At 42.1% G+C, this 18,496-nt stretch overlaps 1 protein-coding gene across 1 annotated transcript in view; it reads left to right on the top strand.

Moving 5' to 3' along the window:
* The first annotated feature begins 4,776 nt into the window (after window positions 1-4,776).
* LOC128892996 (neuroendocrine convertase 1-like) overlaps window positions 4,777-18,496 on the top strand; it is a 115,439-nt gene continuing 101,719 nt past the window's right edge. Inside the window, exon 1 of the mRNA XM_054153695.1 lies at window positions 4,777-4,836. Within this exon, the coding sequence (XP_054009670.1) occupies window positions 4,777-4,836 (60 nt within the window). The remainder of the gene's footprint in view (window positions 4,837-18,496) is intronic.

Here is an 18,496-nt window from a genome sequence, read left to right as displayed (position 1 = left end):
TCTTCCACGTGTATTGTAACTATTTACCTCATCATTAAACAACCCTTGGGTAGAGTAGCTTTTCTACTCTTTAAATCTCTTCCAGTTTAATATTTACTAGTCTCAAACACACCCCGCGTCGTTCCGCTACCTTTACCCACCCCCATTTCTTTGCGTTCCAAGTCGCGTTACTTGCTTATCGCGTTGCGTAATGTCAACAAACGAGAATGGCAACAACGGAAATCGCGAGGTTTGCGATCGTTAAGGACACCGTCGGCGACACGAGCATCGAGAATCTCGATGAAAGTCACAGCGGTATTTACTTTTCTGAATGCAGCGAGTCAACGAACTATACAGTGCCGATAAAGTGGTCCAGGAAACGACAGAGGGACTGTTACAAACAGAAGGTTTACGATGCTATTGGACGGGGAGGAGAGGCGGGAGAAAGAGGAGCGGCACTTGATCAAATTCAATTAAAGAAACCGGAAGTTATTAGGAGCGCTGCAGAATCGGCGAAGTAGTTTCGAGATCAGGCCGCTCTGATATAACGAAACGCCCGGCTCCTTCCGTTGGGAGAAAAAGCGGAGAAGACCGCTCTGGCACGATACTGCCGAAAAGTTTGTTTCCCGATTGGCTTATCTGATGCCGGCCAACAGGAAAGTCTGAAATGGGTCTGCAGCAGAGTGACGTAAACTGCTTTCCCGAAAAAGCCTCGTTCCCTCGACACCTGATTCCTTTCTGGCAATACCGTTCCCTTTTCGTATCGTGTTTCCGATCACGCATACCTTAAGCCTTCGTATTTTCGCGCGCACGCCGCCATATTTGACGAAAGAAAAAGGGGAATGCTGCCAGCTTTACTTCTGCGTCATACCAAATCGTAACAATTTTGGAACTTTTCTTCTTGGAAATTTACTGTGTCTTGGTCACTCTTAAATATACTTTAACAACAATTTAATCGATATTAAGTTCAATACTTGTTCTATAAAATTACATTTTCTTTTCGATCGAGATATCGATTTAAATATCGTAAAAGTTATTTCAAATTCGTCCCTTGCAATCTTTATAAAAACTTTCTGCAACTCTCTTTTTAGATCCATTTCTGTTAGTTGTAACCCCTTGAACAATTTCTTTCGTGCGTAAATTGCGAGATTAATAACAACATCGTCGGTCGGGGCGCCTTTACCGTCGGCAAACGAACTCGCAGCCCGTTTTGCACGATCCGGAAAATCCGGAGGACGCAATCGTCTGTAGGCTGATCGACTCCGCGAAGACGATGCCTCGAGGGCGCAATTTCCTGGGGTTTAATGCCCGTTCGTGAACGACGCAGGTGCATCGTCGCGCTGCGGGCTTCCACGGCTCGTTCATCGACGCACGACACACCGAATGAAAATCATTTAACGAAACACGATCGCTCTTTTGAAATGGTTGTTTACTTCGCAGTCGATTGTACAGAGGCTCTGATTTGATCGTGACGTTTCCTGCAAATAATTAATGAATTCACAGGTAAAATTGTGCGAGCGGTAGAGGATTTATTTTAACCATTAATATTTATTGTGCATGTGTGTACGTGGTGTATTATTGTGTATTCCTTGAGTGGTTTGTAATACATCTCCCTCGTTCTCGTCTTTCGGGTTTGTTTCTTAAATCTGTGTGAAGGTTAAGGGAGAGCGAGAGAGACGTTTGGATAGGAAAGGATGTTTCAGCTCGGTCCCTTATATATGAATGTAGGAGGAGGTCGATCTCTTGTGAGAACGCACGGCACGCGCCGTGTCCCTATAGCGGCAAAGACAGGAAGTGTCACCACAAATCTGTCCTTATTCTTACCTCATCTCTATCTCTTTCCTTTCTCTACTTTCTTCACTCCATCACTAACTCCTTCCCTACTTCTCTTCTTCCACCTTTACTCTCTATCCTCATCTTTCCCACTCCATCTTCTCTATCACTACTCCGAAATATCATTATTTCTAATGCTAGTCATTATTTCTAATGCTAATCATAATTTCTAAGCTAAATCGTAATTCAGCTATTAATTAATGTTCGGGTGTTTGAAAATCGCCATTCGATTGTTTTTAAAGCGAAACACCGGTCCAAGCATGCGAATGCCTCTACGTTTTGTTCCCAGGATCTCTATAGGTCGAATGGTAATAACAATCATGACGGTTATGAAACTAATAACGAATACGATCGTGGATTCATTAGCCCGACGCGAAAACATTGCTGCATTTACCGAGAATGCGGTCACGACAAATTTATGCGACACAGCGTTGCGTGCCTTCCAGGCAAACATTAATATTTAGTTAAGTACCTCGTTATAATTTTAACGAAATTGATTGCGCACGAATAATATTGCTTCGCGAGGAGTCCATGGTACCCCAGAAATTATTCTTCCATCCCAGCCATCTTTTTCAACATTTTACGTGCTCTAATCTATCTAACCTAACCTAAAAGAAATCTCAGATGCCGAGCGAGACCCAAAATCGACTAATTCCTACCATTGTCCTCTCCCCAACGTTCTCCGACACGCGTAAGTCGTCGAAGATCGACTTCCCAACCGGCGTAACGGCCCGCAGGCCTCAGAAATCCCGTTCCTCCCTTCGAAGTGTTAAATTATACGCCAGGAATGGGGTAACAGGGCTCCGCGCTAGGAAGCCTCGTCGGTTTAGCAGCCCCTTACGAAATGACTGTTTCAATTGGTTTGCATCCCGGGGGATTGTCACGGTGGCGGAATGGTCGAACGGCGCTACCACCGACGTCACCATCGGTCCCCTTTAACCTCCCACCGGTACCGTCCCCTTCGTATGGTAACTACGGATAGCAACTGGACCGCAATCTGCATTCCGTTACCTAATTGTCGTAACACGACGATGTATGTAGGCGTATGTACGCCGCCGTACATACGGTTAGGCGATGCGCCGCGTCCTGTACATACGCTGCCGCACGCATACGTTCGGACCTAGATACATGGCGAACGGGATAAGTGGAGACCGGAAGGAGGGTCCCGGGCGATACCTGGAGCGCGTAAGGTGATCAGGACTCCTTATTTGTAGGGAGTAGCGAGTAGAATGACGAATTTTATGCATTTATTCGAAATTTGGATGGCTAAGAAGGTATACACAGGATGGAATAATATAAAAAGAAGTTGTATCTGAAGACTTCGTACCTGGGGTGTGCGGAAATTTCCTTGTGTTGATTGGAACTCGGTTGTTTGATAATTAGATGGTGTGGACAAATGTAGTCGCTAGAAGGACGAGGCGTCTCAAAACTTCTGGGTGGAGAGAATTGAGAAAATCATCTAAGATACTTGAAAACGTACCTAAAATATTCTAAAAGTTAATAACACTTCGCATCAATTTTATTTTGTAACAGAATTATTTCGAACAGGACTATCTTGCATCCTAACGTGGTTTTCCCCATTGGTATCTCAATATTTCTGTGTGAAGACAATTGAAAAAATTATCTAAGATACTTGAAAACGTACCTAAAATATTCTCAAAGTTAAAAGGTCCTCAAATAAATTTTTCTTCGTAAACAAATATTCCGAACAGCAGTATCTTGCATTCCAATGTGGTTTTCCGCATTGCTCGAACAATTCCTCGATGCACGAGGGTAGATATGGGGATGTTGGCATACGTTAGACCCAGAATGCATGGAGAACGGGATAAGTGAAGACCGGGAGGAGGGTCCCCGGCGATACCTGGCGAAAGGTGATATCAGGGCTCCTTATTCGGCCGCCGATAGAATTTATGATGGCAACGCGGATACCGGAGCCACGGAGACGTGACGTGGAAGTTTTCTCCCCGGGCTTGAAGTTTAGTAGCTTGTCAGCGGTGTTATGAAATATCGCGAATTTGAATTTATGGACCTGTATAGGACGAGGTCCTTCGGCGTGATGTATCACGCGCCGCCCGGAAGAGAGAGATCCCTCTCGCTGGGACGTCGCTAAAGTCCGGCCCACTTTGAATATTCCGCGTAATGGAAATAGGTGTTTGTATTATTCGTGGCAAATACAGCGAAGACCGGATAAGTGCAAGAAAATCGGGACCCGAACGTTGCAGTTATCTGGTGGAAGTTTCTATTCCGTGTTTCTGTGTTCTATTTTGTGTTTACATTTTGCTCGAGTCGAGCGCTGAACGTAGAAAAGGACAGAGAGTGAAAGAGAGAGAGAGAGGTCCGAGGAAAAAGGAGCAGTAGGCCGAAGCGTATCGGTGAGACAATAGTAATGTAACACTGTAGACTGCTCACTCGCCGAACTTCAAGAATATGAATGTTTTGTTTACCTACCAAAGCAGAAATTGCGCCTAAGAGTGACGTAGAATTTAATTTGTGCGTCGACCGTTGGTGCAATCAAACCGTTTTCTATTGTAACATTAACAAATCTTGGCATAATAATTACATCGTCCCTTTGACGAGAAGGCGAACATTAACGCGGAGTAAAAGCAACCCTGTTTTCAATTTTAAAGCGATCTGTCGATATTCCATTTTTGCAGCGGAAATGAGAAGCGCTAAATCGTGCATTTTCAATCGCATTCTCTGACGAAAATGCCCGCAATCGATTCAACATAATCGCAGGGGAAATAATTATGTAATAATCGCTCTCGTCTTATTAATTTCGAAAATTCAACCATACAGGTGCACTCACTTGCTCGTATAATACGATTTGCAATACATTAAAATACGCGCCCTTAGTAGAAATTATATATTACAAAACAAAATTATTTAAGGGGATCAGTTGATTTGGAAATCAACAAACAATTCTTCTTGGATTCTTCAAACAATTCTTCGACTCTAACTATAGTCATGAAAGGATTAACATTGCAGCAGGACTTTCTGTCACCCGCAGATAAACTTGTGTCCTTGGTGAGTGCATGTTCAAGGTTCCCAGTGGTGACGTTAAAGTGTGATCGATGGAGTCGGAGTCAAAGTTTCTCGCACAGCTAAGATTCTATGGTACCTTGTAATAGAAGTCGTGTCCTTGGTAAAATGTTAACATTGCTTGACCTGATCCTGTCAAGGAGCGTTGTTTGTCAAAGAATGTTGCACTAGTTTTCTCTAGCGGTAGTCTTCTCCATTTTTTAAACAGTGCAGGCACATTAAATAATAATTCCACCAGCCACTCCCCTAACGATTCAACAAATCATTTACAACGAAGTACCGAAAAAAATTCCCAACGCTCTTAGCATAACGCTACCACAGACGAGCGCGATCGCTGAATAACACGCGGCTAATTGCACGTTAATCGAATTTTCCGGTTCGCGTGGATCGGTGCGCGTTTCGCGTCGAATGGGTCCGCTCGCGGCGCTCGAAGGGCAAAATCAGCCCGAGCGATTCACGCGTGAACCGCGCGCGGATGTCGCGCGCCGCGCCTAGCCTAAATCAGCAAATCCCTCTCTAACGCCGTAATGGATGGCGACAAATTGATAGTTGCCGCTGTACAAATAGCAATATAACCGTGGAACCTCCCGCGCAACGACAGTGGTCACGGATCGAAGTGTCGGGGTAGGCACGGAGAGTTAAAAGGGTTAAATGGGCGTCGGGTTGGGTATTTCGGAGGGGGTGGAAGGCGGGTACGGGTCACGGGGCTAGGCAGAGCTGCCGAGTCCAGAGTGGTGATGTTCCACAATATGTACCGAACGCCGTACCCTCGTGGCTTGATTGTTGTTTGAGCACTTTGCAACCCCTCGGCCCCTCCCGCCTGGAGCGCATCGCGTGTAATGAAGAGAGCACCGGATTCTGGATCCCTCCACCGGCATTCGACGCGTGTGAAAGTTTTCAGAACGCGTCGTCCACTTGGCCCGATTGCCACTTCGCATCGGTCGAACGACGGGAACGGTGAAATCCAGTTTACGGCCGCCAAGCGACAACGATGCCGCGGCTGAAAAGCTGAAACTAGAGCCGCGCCGTTCGGGAACTGCTACAACCGCAATGGGCCGAAAGCGCGATGAAGTGACCGAAACTATAGAATTGAAATTCTTATAATTAAGGGTAAGCCTAACGAGGGTTCGTTTTGTGTCTATTTCTACTCGAACGAGTCTTGGAAATATTTCACGTGGTGGTAGATTGAATAATGCATGAGATTGTGTATAATTTATATATTTTATATTAAAACTGTATACAAAAGTAACACTATAATATATATAATTATAGTATCCTATGTACCCTTGATAGTAATATTTACTTGCCTGGAACGGCAAGTGAACTACCAGCATGCAATTACTTCACCAGGATTATATTTCTGGCCAGTAGAGCAATAAATGAAAGAAATGTTTAAGGGTATCTAACAATGATCATAAGAATCTATTGGATAATTCAAATTCCGTTCCTCAATTTGAATTTTGTTAGAATCGAATCGGACGATTCCACGCCGAGTTAGACACTTCAGTCACATACATTGTTATAAAAAAAAAACAATTGTTTAAAAGTATCTGACAATGATAATAACTATGTATTAGAAATTATTAGAATATTAGAATATTAGGTAGTAGAAATTATATACATCCACTTAACTTCGGATAGGATTGTAACTGTCAGGCGCACATGTATTTTGCGATTTTAGAATTCTAGATTGCTCCAGGAACGCAGCCGTTTTCGTGGAACAATTAAGCGGAATAATTTGACGAGTCTAATTGACGTGAGTCAAAAGGAACGCCTACAATTAATTGGACATTAGCGGCGCCTGAGCGTTGCGTTTTGAACGGTGCCGCGACTTTCGCTAATTAGGTTTCAAGTGCGCGAAATGGCTAATTGGTCGCTTCCCTAGTCGTCCTGCGAACGTTAGATGGAATCTAAAGTCGGCCAAGTGATTTCGTTGAGGATGTTCCCCGATGTCTTGAACCAAAGATAAAAAAATAATTAGGAAGTCTTGGAAAGAAAATGTAATTTCCTCATTTTACATGAATCCATACAGTGTACTCTTTTCAAGAACAAATATCCATCTTTATTCTGCTTTAAATACAAGGATATGAATATTTAAAATATCTTCTAAAATATCTTAATACGAATATATAAAATTTTGAAATTTTGAAATATCTCTGTAAAATATCTGAATATTAAAACATCTGTGTCATGATTTATCGCACATCTGTCAGTAGCATCGGAAAACTTCCAGAGGACGTATCTCAAAATAAATAACAACGAATCTCCAAAATAATCCCATCTGTGTCTACATGTTTATCCCACCTGTACAGCTATTTGTACATCTTGACTCCCTGGAAAGGTTTCCGTATCGCATTAAGAGATTTACGTTTACTTGTCTCACTTTCCCGATATTCTACAGCTCCCTTTTTATGATCCTAGTCGATATCACCTTCTTCTTCTTCTCGAGTACAGAACCCTTCGTGTTCTAGAAATCCGATATCGGAGAAATCTCTCGGTTATGCGTCTACAAACTCCGCTCCACACGCTCTTAAACCTTCAAACCTTCTCGTTACAAATTTACTTGTTGAATTAAAATCAAGTGATAGCAGCAGAGCAGGCGAAAACGAATAAACAATACGTTTGTAAATGAAGGTAAAATAAATGTACTATCACAAATTTAAAAAAATTAATAAATTTTTCAAAATAAACAAAGTTTTACCATATCAACAATATTTATCAATAAGTGAAGGTCAACGTTCTATTATATAAACTACGTTTATTAATAAATGAAGTCCAACCAAAAATTTCAAAAAGAAGAGCCCCAAAATTACTCCCACATCCTTCAAGTCTTCTTATTAGAAATTTATTTGTTGAATTAAAATTAAGTGACAGCAGTAGAGTAGGTAAAAAAATAAGAATGCATAATATTTATCAGTAAATGAACGTCAAGGTTCTACTACATCAACGATATTTATCAATAAATGAAGTTCAAGGTTCTACTACATCAACTATATTTATCAATAAATGGAGTCCAACGAAAATTTCAAAAAGAAGAGTCCAAAAATATACTCCCACATATTTCAGTCGTTCTTCCGAAGCAAGGTGACCCGAATACACGTCTGCGTGGCACTCGCCGTCCGCCAATCCGACGGAAACTCCAATTTACGCGTCACTGTCGTAGAACTGGTGTCCGCGATACGAATGGCTCCCTTTACAACCGTGGCAGGGAGCTTCGTTCCTCTCATTGCACCCTATTAAATCGCCTCATTTCCAAGGGGAAAATCAAGGTAGATAAAAGAATTCAGCCGCAGCTCCTGCGGGATCGAACGACCTTACCCCAACTCGATAAGAACCAGCGAAGGCGCCAGATTACAAATAGCCTCTCGCCGAGTAAAACTCCCGGTTCCTCGGCACATCGACAGAGATCCGGTACACGTACGCGATTTCCACTTCCTGGGGAGAAGATCAGTCGGCTCGGGGAGTGATTCAGTTCGATTATCGCATAACTCGTCTCGAGGCAAGGATTCGATTCACGTTGTTAAGCGACATTGGGAACACACTGCTTATGGTGGGAGAAAGGCGAGCATAAATGTGATTAACACTTTGAAAAATTCAAGTTGCACAGAGAAACCGTGTCGACAACTTCCTAACACATTTCTGATTCCAATTATTATACTTTTAGTTCAAAGTATTGCCACATGAATAAAAAACTTGGAATAAAATATAATATGTAATACAATTTCAATAAAATAGTAAAGCCAAGCAAATGGTGGAATAGTTTTTATCCTACTTGACTCGATTAACTCCATAAAACAAAAAAATTAAAAAATGCGATAAAATGAACATCGTTCTTTAAAATTCCCTGTATAGTATAAGTTAAAATAAATATTACAGAATGCATAAATACAGATATGTAGCTTTCATCTAACAGTATATAAAATGAATAAGAACAGCCAAAAAATAATCTGCAACAATTTTGACGTGACTCAAATGCTTCACTAATAAAAAAAAGAAACATACGCTAATTCTATTGCACGACGCCTACGTTTGGACACTGGTTAGGTCGATACTGAACACGGAGAACAAGGACGAAGATCCGAAGACGCGAAAAACGTGGATGGACCTTAGGACTGAATCACGCCATTGAAGTAGCGACAAAAGGATACGCCGATATTTACGAAAGACGTCGAAATACAAAGACGAAGAAGACAGCGCGAATCGGACCGCGGCGAAAGGGTGAGGGCGGGAAAGTGAAGGCGCGGGAGGGGTTTGCCCGAGCTCCCAGCAATTTCTGTCTTCCATTCCGACGCTCAACCGTCGTCAATTCCGGAGCAAGACATTCAAATCTCGCCCCCTCCGTCCCGGACGTGGAAGCCACGTTCGTGTTTCACCATTTTGGTCGCATCCCAATGTATTGGAATTCACTTTGAAGGGGGATACCGCCGAGCTGAAGCGGTCCGAGGAAGTCCGTCAGCGTCTCGAACGAAGAGGGGAGATACTGCGAGCCGAAAATCCGTGAGCTAGACGAAGACGAGCGGGAAGAAGATCGAGGAAGAGGGACGATCGTAGCCGGGGAATAGTTGAGCACGGGCGCTTTACGATGATGGGGGTTTCGCTCGTAAAAGCCAATGTAGCGCCACCCCTTCGAGCTCCCATCCGCTGGCCCCTGCTCCTATACATCGCTTTACCTTCACCCTCGCGACAGGTTGTCCGTCTTCATCCCGCTCGAGCCAGCTAGGTCTCGCGAAGATCCTCGGCGAACCTCTTCATCATCCCACCGGAGGTTCGGACGCTGCGACCAACAGTCGAGCTTATCCCTGACGCTGATCGGCGCGTATTGGCTCTGGTTACTTCGGAGTGGGGATAATTAAGGTTGGAGACACTGAGTAAAACGTATAAAGTAGCTGAGATGATTCTGAACCATAACTTCCTTCGCAAAAATGTCGAGTAATGGTTCGTTTTTGAATTAGCAACGAAAAACCTCGGACCAATCACAGCGCAGGAGGCTGGCTCGAACTAGGACGCTCGGGGCAACCGTTGGGCTTGAAAGTTTTCCGATCTGTCAATATTAATTATTTTAATTGCATAAAAGAATTGCAGAGGATTATTGATCAATATTAACGATCTTCTAGCTGGTGATAGAGTCGATTAATTCTTTGGATTATGTTTAATGTTGGAGGTCCTTGAAAGGGGTGGTTCGGAGAGTGATTTGAAACAACTTTTGCCTTAGCGAAAATGTTGTCCGAGGCTTCGTCCAGGAGATATTAACTGCAAAGGTGGTGCGTAGGCTGCCGCAGTAGTATAAGCTACGCGATAGTCAGCCGCAGTAGTATAGGCTACGCGCTAGACAGCCAGGACGCTGGTTTTTCGTTAATAATTCAAAAACGAAACGCCAGCCGACATTTCTGCAAAGGAAATTGTTGTTCAGAATTGTCTCAGCTACACTCCTAATCCGGTTTCTAAACTAATTCTTGGACACCCTGTATAAAAGAAGATTAATTTGAATACATACGAGAAGGGTGATCACTAGACTGCGGATTTTTATGCATTTACAGGAAATTTGAATATGCACGAAACTACAAAATGCACACAGTATGCAGTAATAATAAAATATTAAGAGTAGAGTTTGAATATATAATATTTGCAGGGTAAAATGAATTCTTATGTAAGTTCAATTTTTGTACGTGCGTTCGCAAAGATTTCACAAATCCTCCCTCTCTGGTTCTCCGTCTCCGCTTCTTGAGTTTCTTCGACTGCAAAGGGAACTTAAAAATTACCTGGATATAAATAAGTACCCCTTGAAATTTGAACCCTGTTATATAAGGGTTTCCCGTACACGAAAAAGATTTGTTTGACTGCACACGAGTGCAAGGAGCTCTTCAAAAGCTCCCAAGTTCCCCATCTTTGGTTCTCCATCAGTTTCTAAGGCAGCCCGATCTCTTTCATCGTTCCCTGGCCCAGGCGTCGTTTCCTCCATTCCCAAACACGACCATCCGCCTAAAGGCTCGGGGATACCTCTTTCTCTTTAACGCGGATTATGGAAGAGTCTCGTTCGTCGGATCCCGTCGGGTGATAAATTCGTTCGGGTCTCTCTCTGCAACGGGCGCATCCCATCCGGTCCCGCTACGGAGATACGTGTTTCAACCCCGCCGCACCCCCCAAGAAGTCTGATGATAAATTCCGAAGATCCTGATGCTATATACGTTCCGCGGCGTAATCCTCGGCTCACCAGCCGCGGACTCGAAACGAGTTTGCGGGCGCGAACGGGGTCGCTTACCTCGCCGTTGTCGAGCTTTTTGTCGCTCCATCGGACGTAAAAATGGATGTCCCGTTATCAGCGGGAGCCGCGTTTACTCTCAACTTCGTGATTGGACGCTGCACGCGAGATCGTGCGCCCTACGAATACCTTCAGCCTGGATCGTTCTCGATCAGAGAAACTTCTTTGAGGAACTATTATTATACACACAAAAGGAGAAAGGAATTGTTTAGAATTTTTATTTCGTACAACAAATAACTGTGAAATTTTTGTATTTTCATATGCGATAGTAAACGTGTTAAATTGAGGAACAGAATTTGTTTTGGTTCATTTTTAATGATTCGTTTCGATTGATAGCTACGTGTAGTTTGTCTTCTTTTCGAGACGATTAGCACTGTAACTGTTGAGCTCCATTGGAAAATCGCGAGTTAAGGGTGTAATTGATAGGGGTGACAAATGTTACGGAAGGTAAAATAAGATTTGAGCAAGCATTGCCTCCAGGTATTGACGTCGATTCCACGGTGAACTTAATATCGTTCAGCGTCTGGAGCGTTTATTTGACAAGAGCTTTGACGTACAAGCCGGTTCCGTATGAAAGTGGCTTTCTAAGGAGCCAGAGAGATGTAAAGAAAATATGTGACGCCATTGAACCGCGCGGAGCGCGAAAAGCAAGTTGATATATTGCGTAAATGTGACAGATATCCTTCGTCCGCCTCCGCCCGCTCCCTCAACTTTCGTTCCTACGCCTTTTCCCTGTATATACGAAAGCTACAGCATGAATGAAACCGAAGCCACCGTTAAAAGCCTCGTGCTGTCGCGTCATGATAGTCGTTTGTAACACGTGAACCTGTATAGGCGTACCCAAGCCCGGTATGAGTGGCTTCCTTCACCTCTTTTTCCTCTCAGCCTAAATGCCGTCGACGCGAAAACATTTTATCGCGATTTAAAGTGCTTCTAAATCTTTCCTTAACCACCTTGTCGCGATAAACAATCGATATTTATTAAAGTTAAACTTTTATTTAAATTTTTATATATATATATTTTATTCATTTATTGTCGCATCAGCATGTACGCCATCAGCGATCACTGTGAATTACATTTTTTACACTTGTATAAAATACATATGTGAGGGATGAATAATTTACAAAATTACTTACGATTAGGTAACAAATTTATTACATCTAACAATAACAATAATTTTACAATTGCGTTATATTTGCGACAAGGGTTACTACATGAAAATTAAATAATCGCTGTGTATTGATATAGCCACGAAGGGGTTATTAGGAAGTTCATTTTAGTCTATTAATGAACGTCGATGGAAATTCGGTCCTTCCACGATCAATTAATCAACCGCAGTTAAGTACATACTAAGCCGGATGCAAACTAATGCTCGCGAACAATGATCGGCATTCACGTAGCTCTTATCTCCTTTCGAAAGGGCTACTTAAGTCGGGCTTAAGGAATATTTAGAGGGGATTAAGTATAGTATTCGGAAACACGGTGAATACAACGGAAGTCAATATCGATCTGGGTCACTGCCATGCTCGGGTAACAGTTTCTCTCTACATCTGGGTTATTGAAACGTTAGAACACACCAAAGCTCAAAATTTCCATCCTGAATTTATTTCATCATTTCGAATAAAATACACCTCTTATTTTGTATTCAAATAACAATTAATTTGAAGGTGAAGGTCTATTAAAGATTCGTGCAGCTACTCACTTGACTTAAAAAAGAAGATTGACGTACGTCATGTTGATTCTCCAATACTCTTTAAATATATTTTAATAATTTCTTCTAACAGCTGTATCTGTGATGGAAAATATTATAAGGAAAACTTAGATTTACTTTTATAATTACTAGATTGTAATAAAATTTCCTTTTACAATAAATAGATTGCAGTTCATGCATAACATAGTTGTGCACAAATTCTAAAATATACAGAATACCAAGAATAAAATGTCTCACTGTTTAGCACATAAGAAACACTTTCATTTAAATTTAATTTCATAATTTTTCTAACAGTTATATCTATAATGAAAAATATTGTAACGAAAACTTACATGTCCTTTTATAATAAACAGATTGCAGTTCATGCATTTATGCATAACATGGTTCTGCACAAATTTTAACATATATAGAATACCAACATTGAAATGTCTCATTGTTTAGCACGTAACCAACACTGTCATTTAAATTAAATTTCAGTATAAATATCCATATGAATTTATATAAACATCCACCAATAATCCATCGAATAATGAAAGTGTTGATGTTAGTCTCAACGACCCTTTGCAGAAGGTTTCCTGAAAATCGACGTGCCGACAGTTCCCGCGATTGTTCCCCCGCCGAAGTTGTCCAGTTGTTCCGTTTCCGATGAAACGTCCTGTACAACGAGCCTCGTAAATCAGAGGTTTGATCCGAAGTTATCCAAGCGGTCGAGCTCAGATCGAAACGTCGAGCGTGCTCGATCAAAGGGAGCATCGTTCCTGAGAGAGAGGCGACCGCTGTTATTCCCTCCCTGCTGATTTTCCGGCAAGATGATTCGATAAGCCTCGAAGTAATGAAGTTCCACTGGCAGCTGCCTACGACACCGCGCCACAGTAGCCTGCGATCGTAATCCATATTGAAACGGAAACACAGAGGCCGCTGACAGCAGAGATTAGAGAATTACTGCGGGCCAATAACCGTTAAAGAGAACGACCGACAGTGCCAATGTTCCTCCGCCGCAAGCTGGCTTTAAACTGCCCAATATTAAACACCGTATTGGGCGGATAGCGGAATGCAACCGTGCAGACGCACTCCAACGACCAGCGAAGGGTTCCGGAATGGCTCGGGAAGGCCCTCCTCGTCATTAAACCTTTCCTCGGACGGAAAAAGTTCCGCTTCGAGTACAGATAATCCGTCTATGGGATACAGAACGCCAAGAAGGAACGGTTTTTCATTAATTTGTTTAGTTTGAAGATCAAGGAGTTGTGTCAACACGTTGACTATCACGCGACAATGTCTACAGGACTAAAACTTTGGAAATACTACTGGAAATATAGCTTTGACAATTTTGGAAATTAAAAGCTATAGAAGCTCACATTTGTCGTATTACTTATTTTTATATTATCATCAAAATTTACGAATTCCATCCAGATTTGCTTTCACCGACACTTAGCACTTAAAATTAATTGTTGAAGGCGTAACAGTAATTTCAGAGCGCCTAATACAGTGGCATTATTACTGAATTTATTAGACGAATCGTACAGTAAAAGAATTTAAAGAGAACGCGTAACTACGCACGTCCGATCACTGTCAGTACGATCGACGAAGCGAATATAAAATAAAAATTTACAAACTTTGTACACACACAAGATAACATTTGTTCAAACAATGTATCTATTTTCGACCGAAGTTCCTTAATGAAAGTCTCTGTCACCCATACAAGGGAGACTTAGTGTTCAACGTATTATTATTGGACACTCTGGAACAACCTAAAACGTCTTTAACCTTTAATTCAGATGTCGCGACCACTTTGGACAGTGTCCACCTAAAATGTGTCGCGAAAAAATAAGCCACCACGAGAATATTCAAACAAGAGCGTCTATCATTCGAGGCTCGGATGCCGATAGTAGCGAGCAATTAACGAAGGAGACCAAAGGGCATCATCGCGTTACATCGAACGTTAAGCGACAACAAAGGCAGCTCCGAAGTATTCAATGAGCAAAGTTCTCGATAGTCGATGCGGATTAGCAGGAGTTAACGCGTTTAGAACTGATCCAAGTTGCGGAACAGGGCGTCATTGAAGGACACGCGAGAAGAGGGAGGGTAGGGGGATTAAATAGGTCACTCGGCTGGATGATAATTAGCGATGGCTCCCCGGTTCCTCCACGTGAGAATTTTAGATCGCGCTCCCTCCATCGATTGGCTGCCGTACAACTCTTTAACGAGCTTAACTTCGCCCTCAATTCGACGAGGGCCACGGAGATTCAATCTCGATGAAAGTCTCCAATAATTGTGAAAACAGTTAACGATTTTTCTAGCCAGTAATGGTGGGTGGTCTTCGAATTCAGACACGTATTAACTCTTCGACCCTTAAACATGGAATCTTAATTTTCATTACAGTAAAAAGTTAAAGGATTTTGGTTACAGTGGACATAAGGGGTGTGACACAAGGAGAAAGGAGACCTTATTTTTGATTACAGTAAACAGTAAAAGAATTTTGGTGACACAATTGATGTGACACAAGGAGAACGGAGATTTTATTTTTGATTACAGTAAAAAGTAAAAGAATTTTGGGTACCCAAGAGGTGTACTACACAAGGACTAAGGAGACTTTATTTTTGATTACAGTAAACAGTAAAAAAACCTTTGGTGACACAATAGGTGTGACACAAGGAGAACGGAGATTTTATTTTTGATTACAGTAAAAAGTAAAAGAATTTTGGTTACAGTGGAGACAAAGGATGTGACACAAGGAGAAACGAGGACCATGGCCAGAAGAATCGATTAGGGACATAACGAGAGATTGAGAGAGAATTTCTGATTAGGGGAAAAGACGTCGCATTCGTGGACCTTTCGTTAATAGAACATTTTCCGTCCACCCTCGCAAATATTATACCCCCTTAATGGCGGGCAATCCGTCTCTATGATTTCGACGAGCGCCACGTACAACCGATATATCACCCGCACAAAAGGACCTCAAGGACACCGTTATCGGCAGGGGGCAGTAACTTAAAGTAATTGTCTATATTTCACGTTCTATCGAATACTTGCTCCAGGATAATGAATAATCACGCTCGGCCCCTTGAGCATTCTATCCCGCGCTCCCACCATTTATGCATTAACGCGCGATAATAGTTACAAATGGCCCGAGGGGGAGGGGGAGGGGGGGGGGGTTTAGGGCTATGACGAAACGGATTTCGCGGTTATATCTCTTAGAGCCACCGACTCCTCCACCAATTTGGGGGTGATTACGGAACGAAAAATCTCCTGTTCCAGGCGGCGCAATTCCGCGCGACGAGGCGCCGCGAAAAATTCGATACGTCCGGCTTCGTGAAGTGACCGAAAGAAATTTTAATTAAAGTCGCTTGTACGGCCTGTAAATTCTAATTACAGAAGAGTTCGCCGCTCGAACCGCCCGCTCGACAATTTCACCCCTTTTTCTTCGTCGTCGCGCGCACGCATTCGACGCCGCACCCCTCACCGCGGCTGTCTTTTGAGTCCAATTGAATGAACACTAATCACACTGCACTCGTGTTTTCGTCAATGCCGTGAAATTTCGAGGAAACATCTTGGGGGATCGCAGGACCCGAGGCCGAAAAATTGCGGCGGTGAATTTCGTGAGGGTGAGTGGGGAGGAGGACTGTGATTTAGGTTTCATGGATTAATTATGAATTTTTACGAGAGACCAACAGCAAAGGCACTTCATGTCAAATAGGATGATTTATCCACGTTCGTAGACACAAGGCAAAATGATATCAATTTTAATGTAATATAATATTACTTTGTCGACGAAACAAAGCTTTTTGATTAATTATTTTGTTTTGAATTCCTTAATTTTTCCAAGAGTTCAATAGCAAAGCCACCCCTTCCCAAATAGCATGATTTATCCACGTTTATAGACACAAGGCAAAATGACAACAAAGCTTTTTCATTAATTATTTTATTTTGAATTCTTTAATTTTTCCAAGAGTTCAATAGCAAAGCCACCCCATGGCAAATAGCATGATTCATCCACGCACACCTTTATAAACACAAAATGAATACAATTTTAATATAATACAAAATTCCCTTGCCAAGTAAATTCTTCCATTCCGTTTCCTGTTAATTAATTATATATTTGAAGAAAGCAGCCCTACAGAGTTTTTTAATTATATAATTAGCTAACAGGAATACTGAAATAAAATATTGGGAGGGATGCGTACAAGGGATGCGAGCATCGCATATGTCACGAGCGCACGAGCGTGGTCGTTGGTTTTAGAACGTGTGCGTAAGTAACGATCGAGAATAAAGCAATGGCGTAAGTGAAGTGCTCCGGAAGAGAGTGGACGAACGAATTGGAGTGTCTCGTGGTCAAAGACGAGAAGGACAGAGGGATTGGGTCAAAGAAGGAAATGGGGACGGAGATACTATTCTCTATGATGAACAAACGAACCCCAGGCATATTCCATTGTCAATATAATTCTGTTAACCAAGCTCCGTCGGTTGCTACAAGGGTGATAGGAATCGGGAAGGCAATATTTGACGAGATGTAGTTTGTTACAAACTCGTCCCGTCCCTATGGCAAACGACGGTGGTTCATCGCCTTCTTTCTTCAAGGATACCCTTGGAAGTCTGGTGAAACTCATGCATCTCCATTTCTAGAATACTCTTAAGAAATATTAATTAATTAAATATATTGCAAACAGTGCGTCTCTACATTCGTGTAAAAGATTTTATACTTTGATATTCAAATTGATTAACTTGCTTTGAATATATTCATAAAATCATTATAAAGTGTATAGATTAATAAAAGATAAATTTTTGTATGTAGTACAGATTTGAATTTTTATTTTCAATGAATATATTCGTACTCAGACGAGCATTCTGATGAAACTCGTGGATCTCTTTTTTGTTGGAGTGCTGTTAGTACATATTAATTAATTTAATATATTTCAAACAGTGCTCCTTTACATTTGTATAAAAGATTTTGTAATTTGATATTCAAATTTATTAACCTGCTTTGAATATATTCAGAAAATGATCATAAAGTGTATAGATTAATAATAGATAAATTATAGTTTGTAGCATAGACTTGAATGTTTATTTTCAATAAATATATTCATACTAAGACGCGAGAACGCAAGAATACATCTGCAGAACATATTCGTCGCCATGAAAAGTGTTTCATTCCTAAAGGAGGTAAAAAAACACTACACAATAATTCTGATACTTAACAACTAAAGTTCCAGCAACCGTGGACCCGAACGTTGAAATTTAAAGTCGTCCGTGGAGCAATGAATACATGCTTGTATATATCACGCCACCAACGCGTTCAACGTACGCTTCCGCGAAAGTTTGCTGCTCGCGACTCGGATAAAGAAATAATTGGGTTAAACGCCAAGTTTCCTTTTTTTGCGGACAGTTGTATGCACGGCGCTAGAAAGTGGGGAGACGCATTAGAAACGATGGCAAGATTATCTGTCCTCATGTCCCGGGGGAAACTGAGGGTTTGCGAAGTGACGGCGCGGGAGTGGGCCGGTAGTAAATGGCCATGGTCATTGGGGAATATCGTAGTTACGCATTAGAGCGACGCAGGCACCACTGCTCTCTGATAGGTTAACGATATTACCTGGTTAACGACGAAACTCTACGTTACCAGCCGGCTCGTGACGCCTTCCTTGCCAAAAGGCACAAGATTAGGGTGATTTCCTCGAGCA

This window comes from Hylaeus anthracinus, unplaced genomic scaffold (genome assembly GCF_026225885.1).
Source record: "Hylaeus anthracinus isolate JK02 unplaced genomic scaffold, UHH_iyHylAnth1.0_haploid 2, whole genome shotgun sequence".
In the NCBI taxonomy this organism is placed as follows: domain Eukaryota; kingdom Metazoa; phylum Arthropoda; class Insecta; order Hymenoptera; family Colletidae; genus Hylaeus; species Hylaeus anthracinus.
This window is presented reverse-complemented; position numbering and strand designations above follow the sequence as displayed.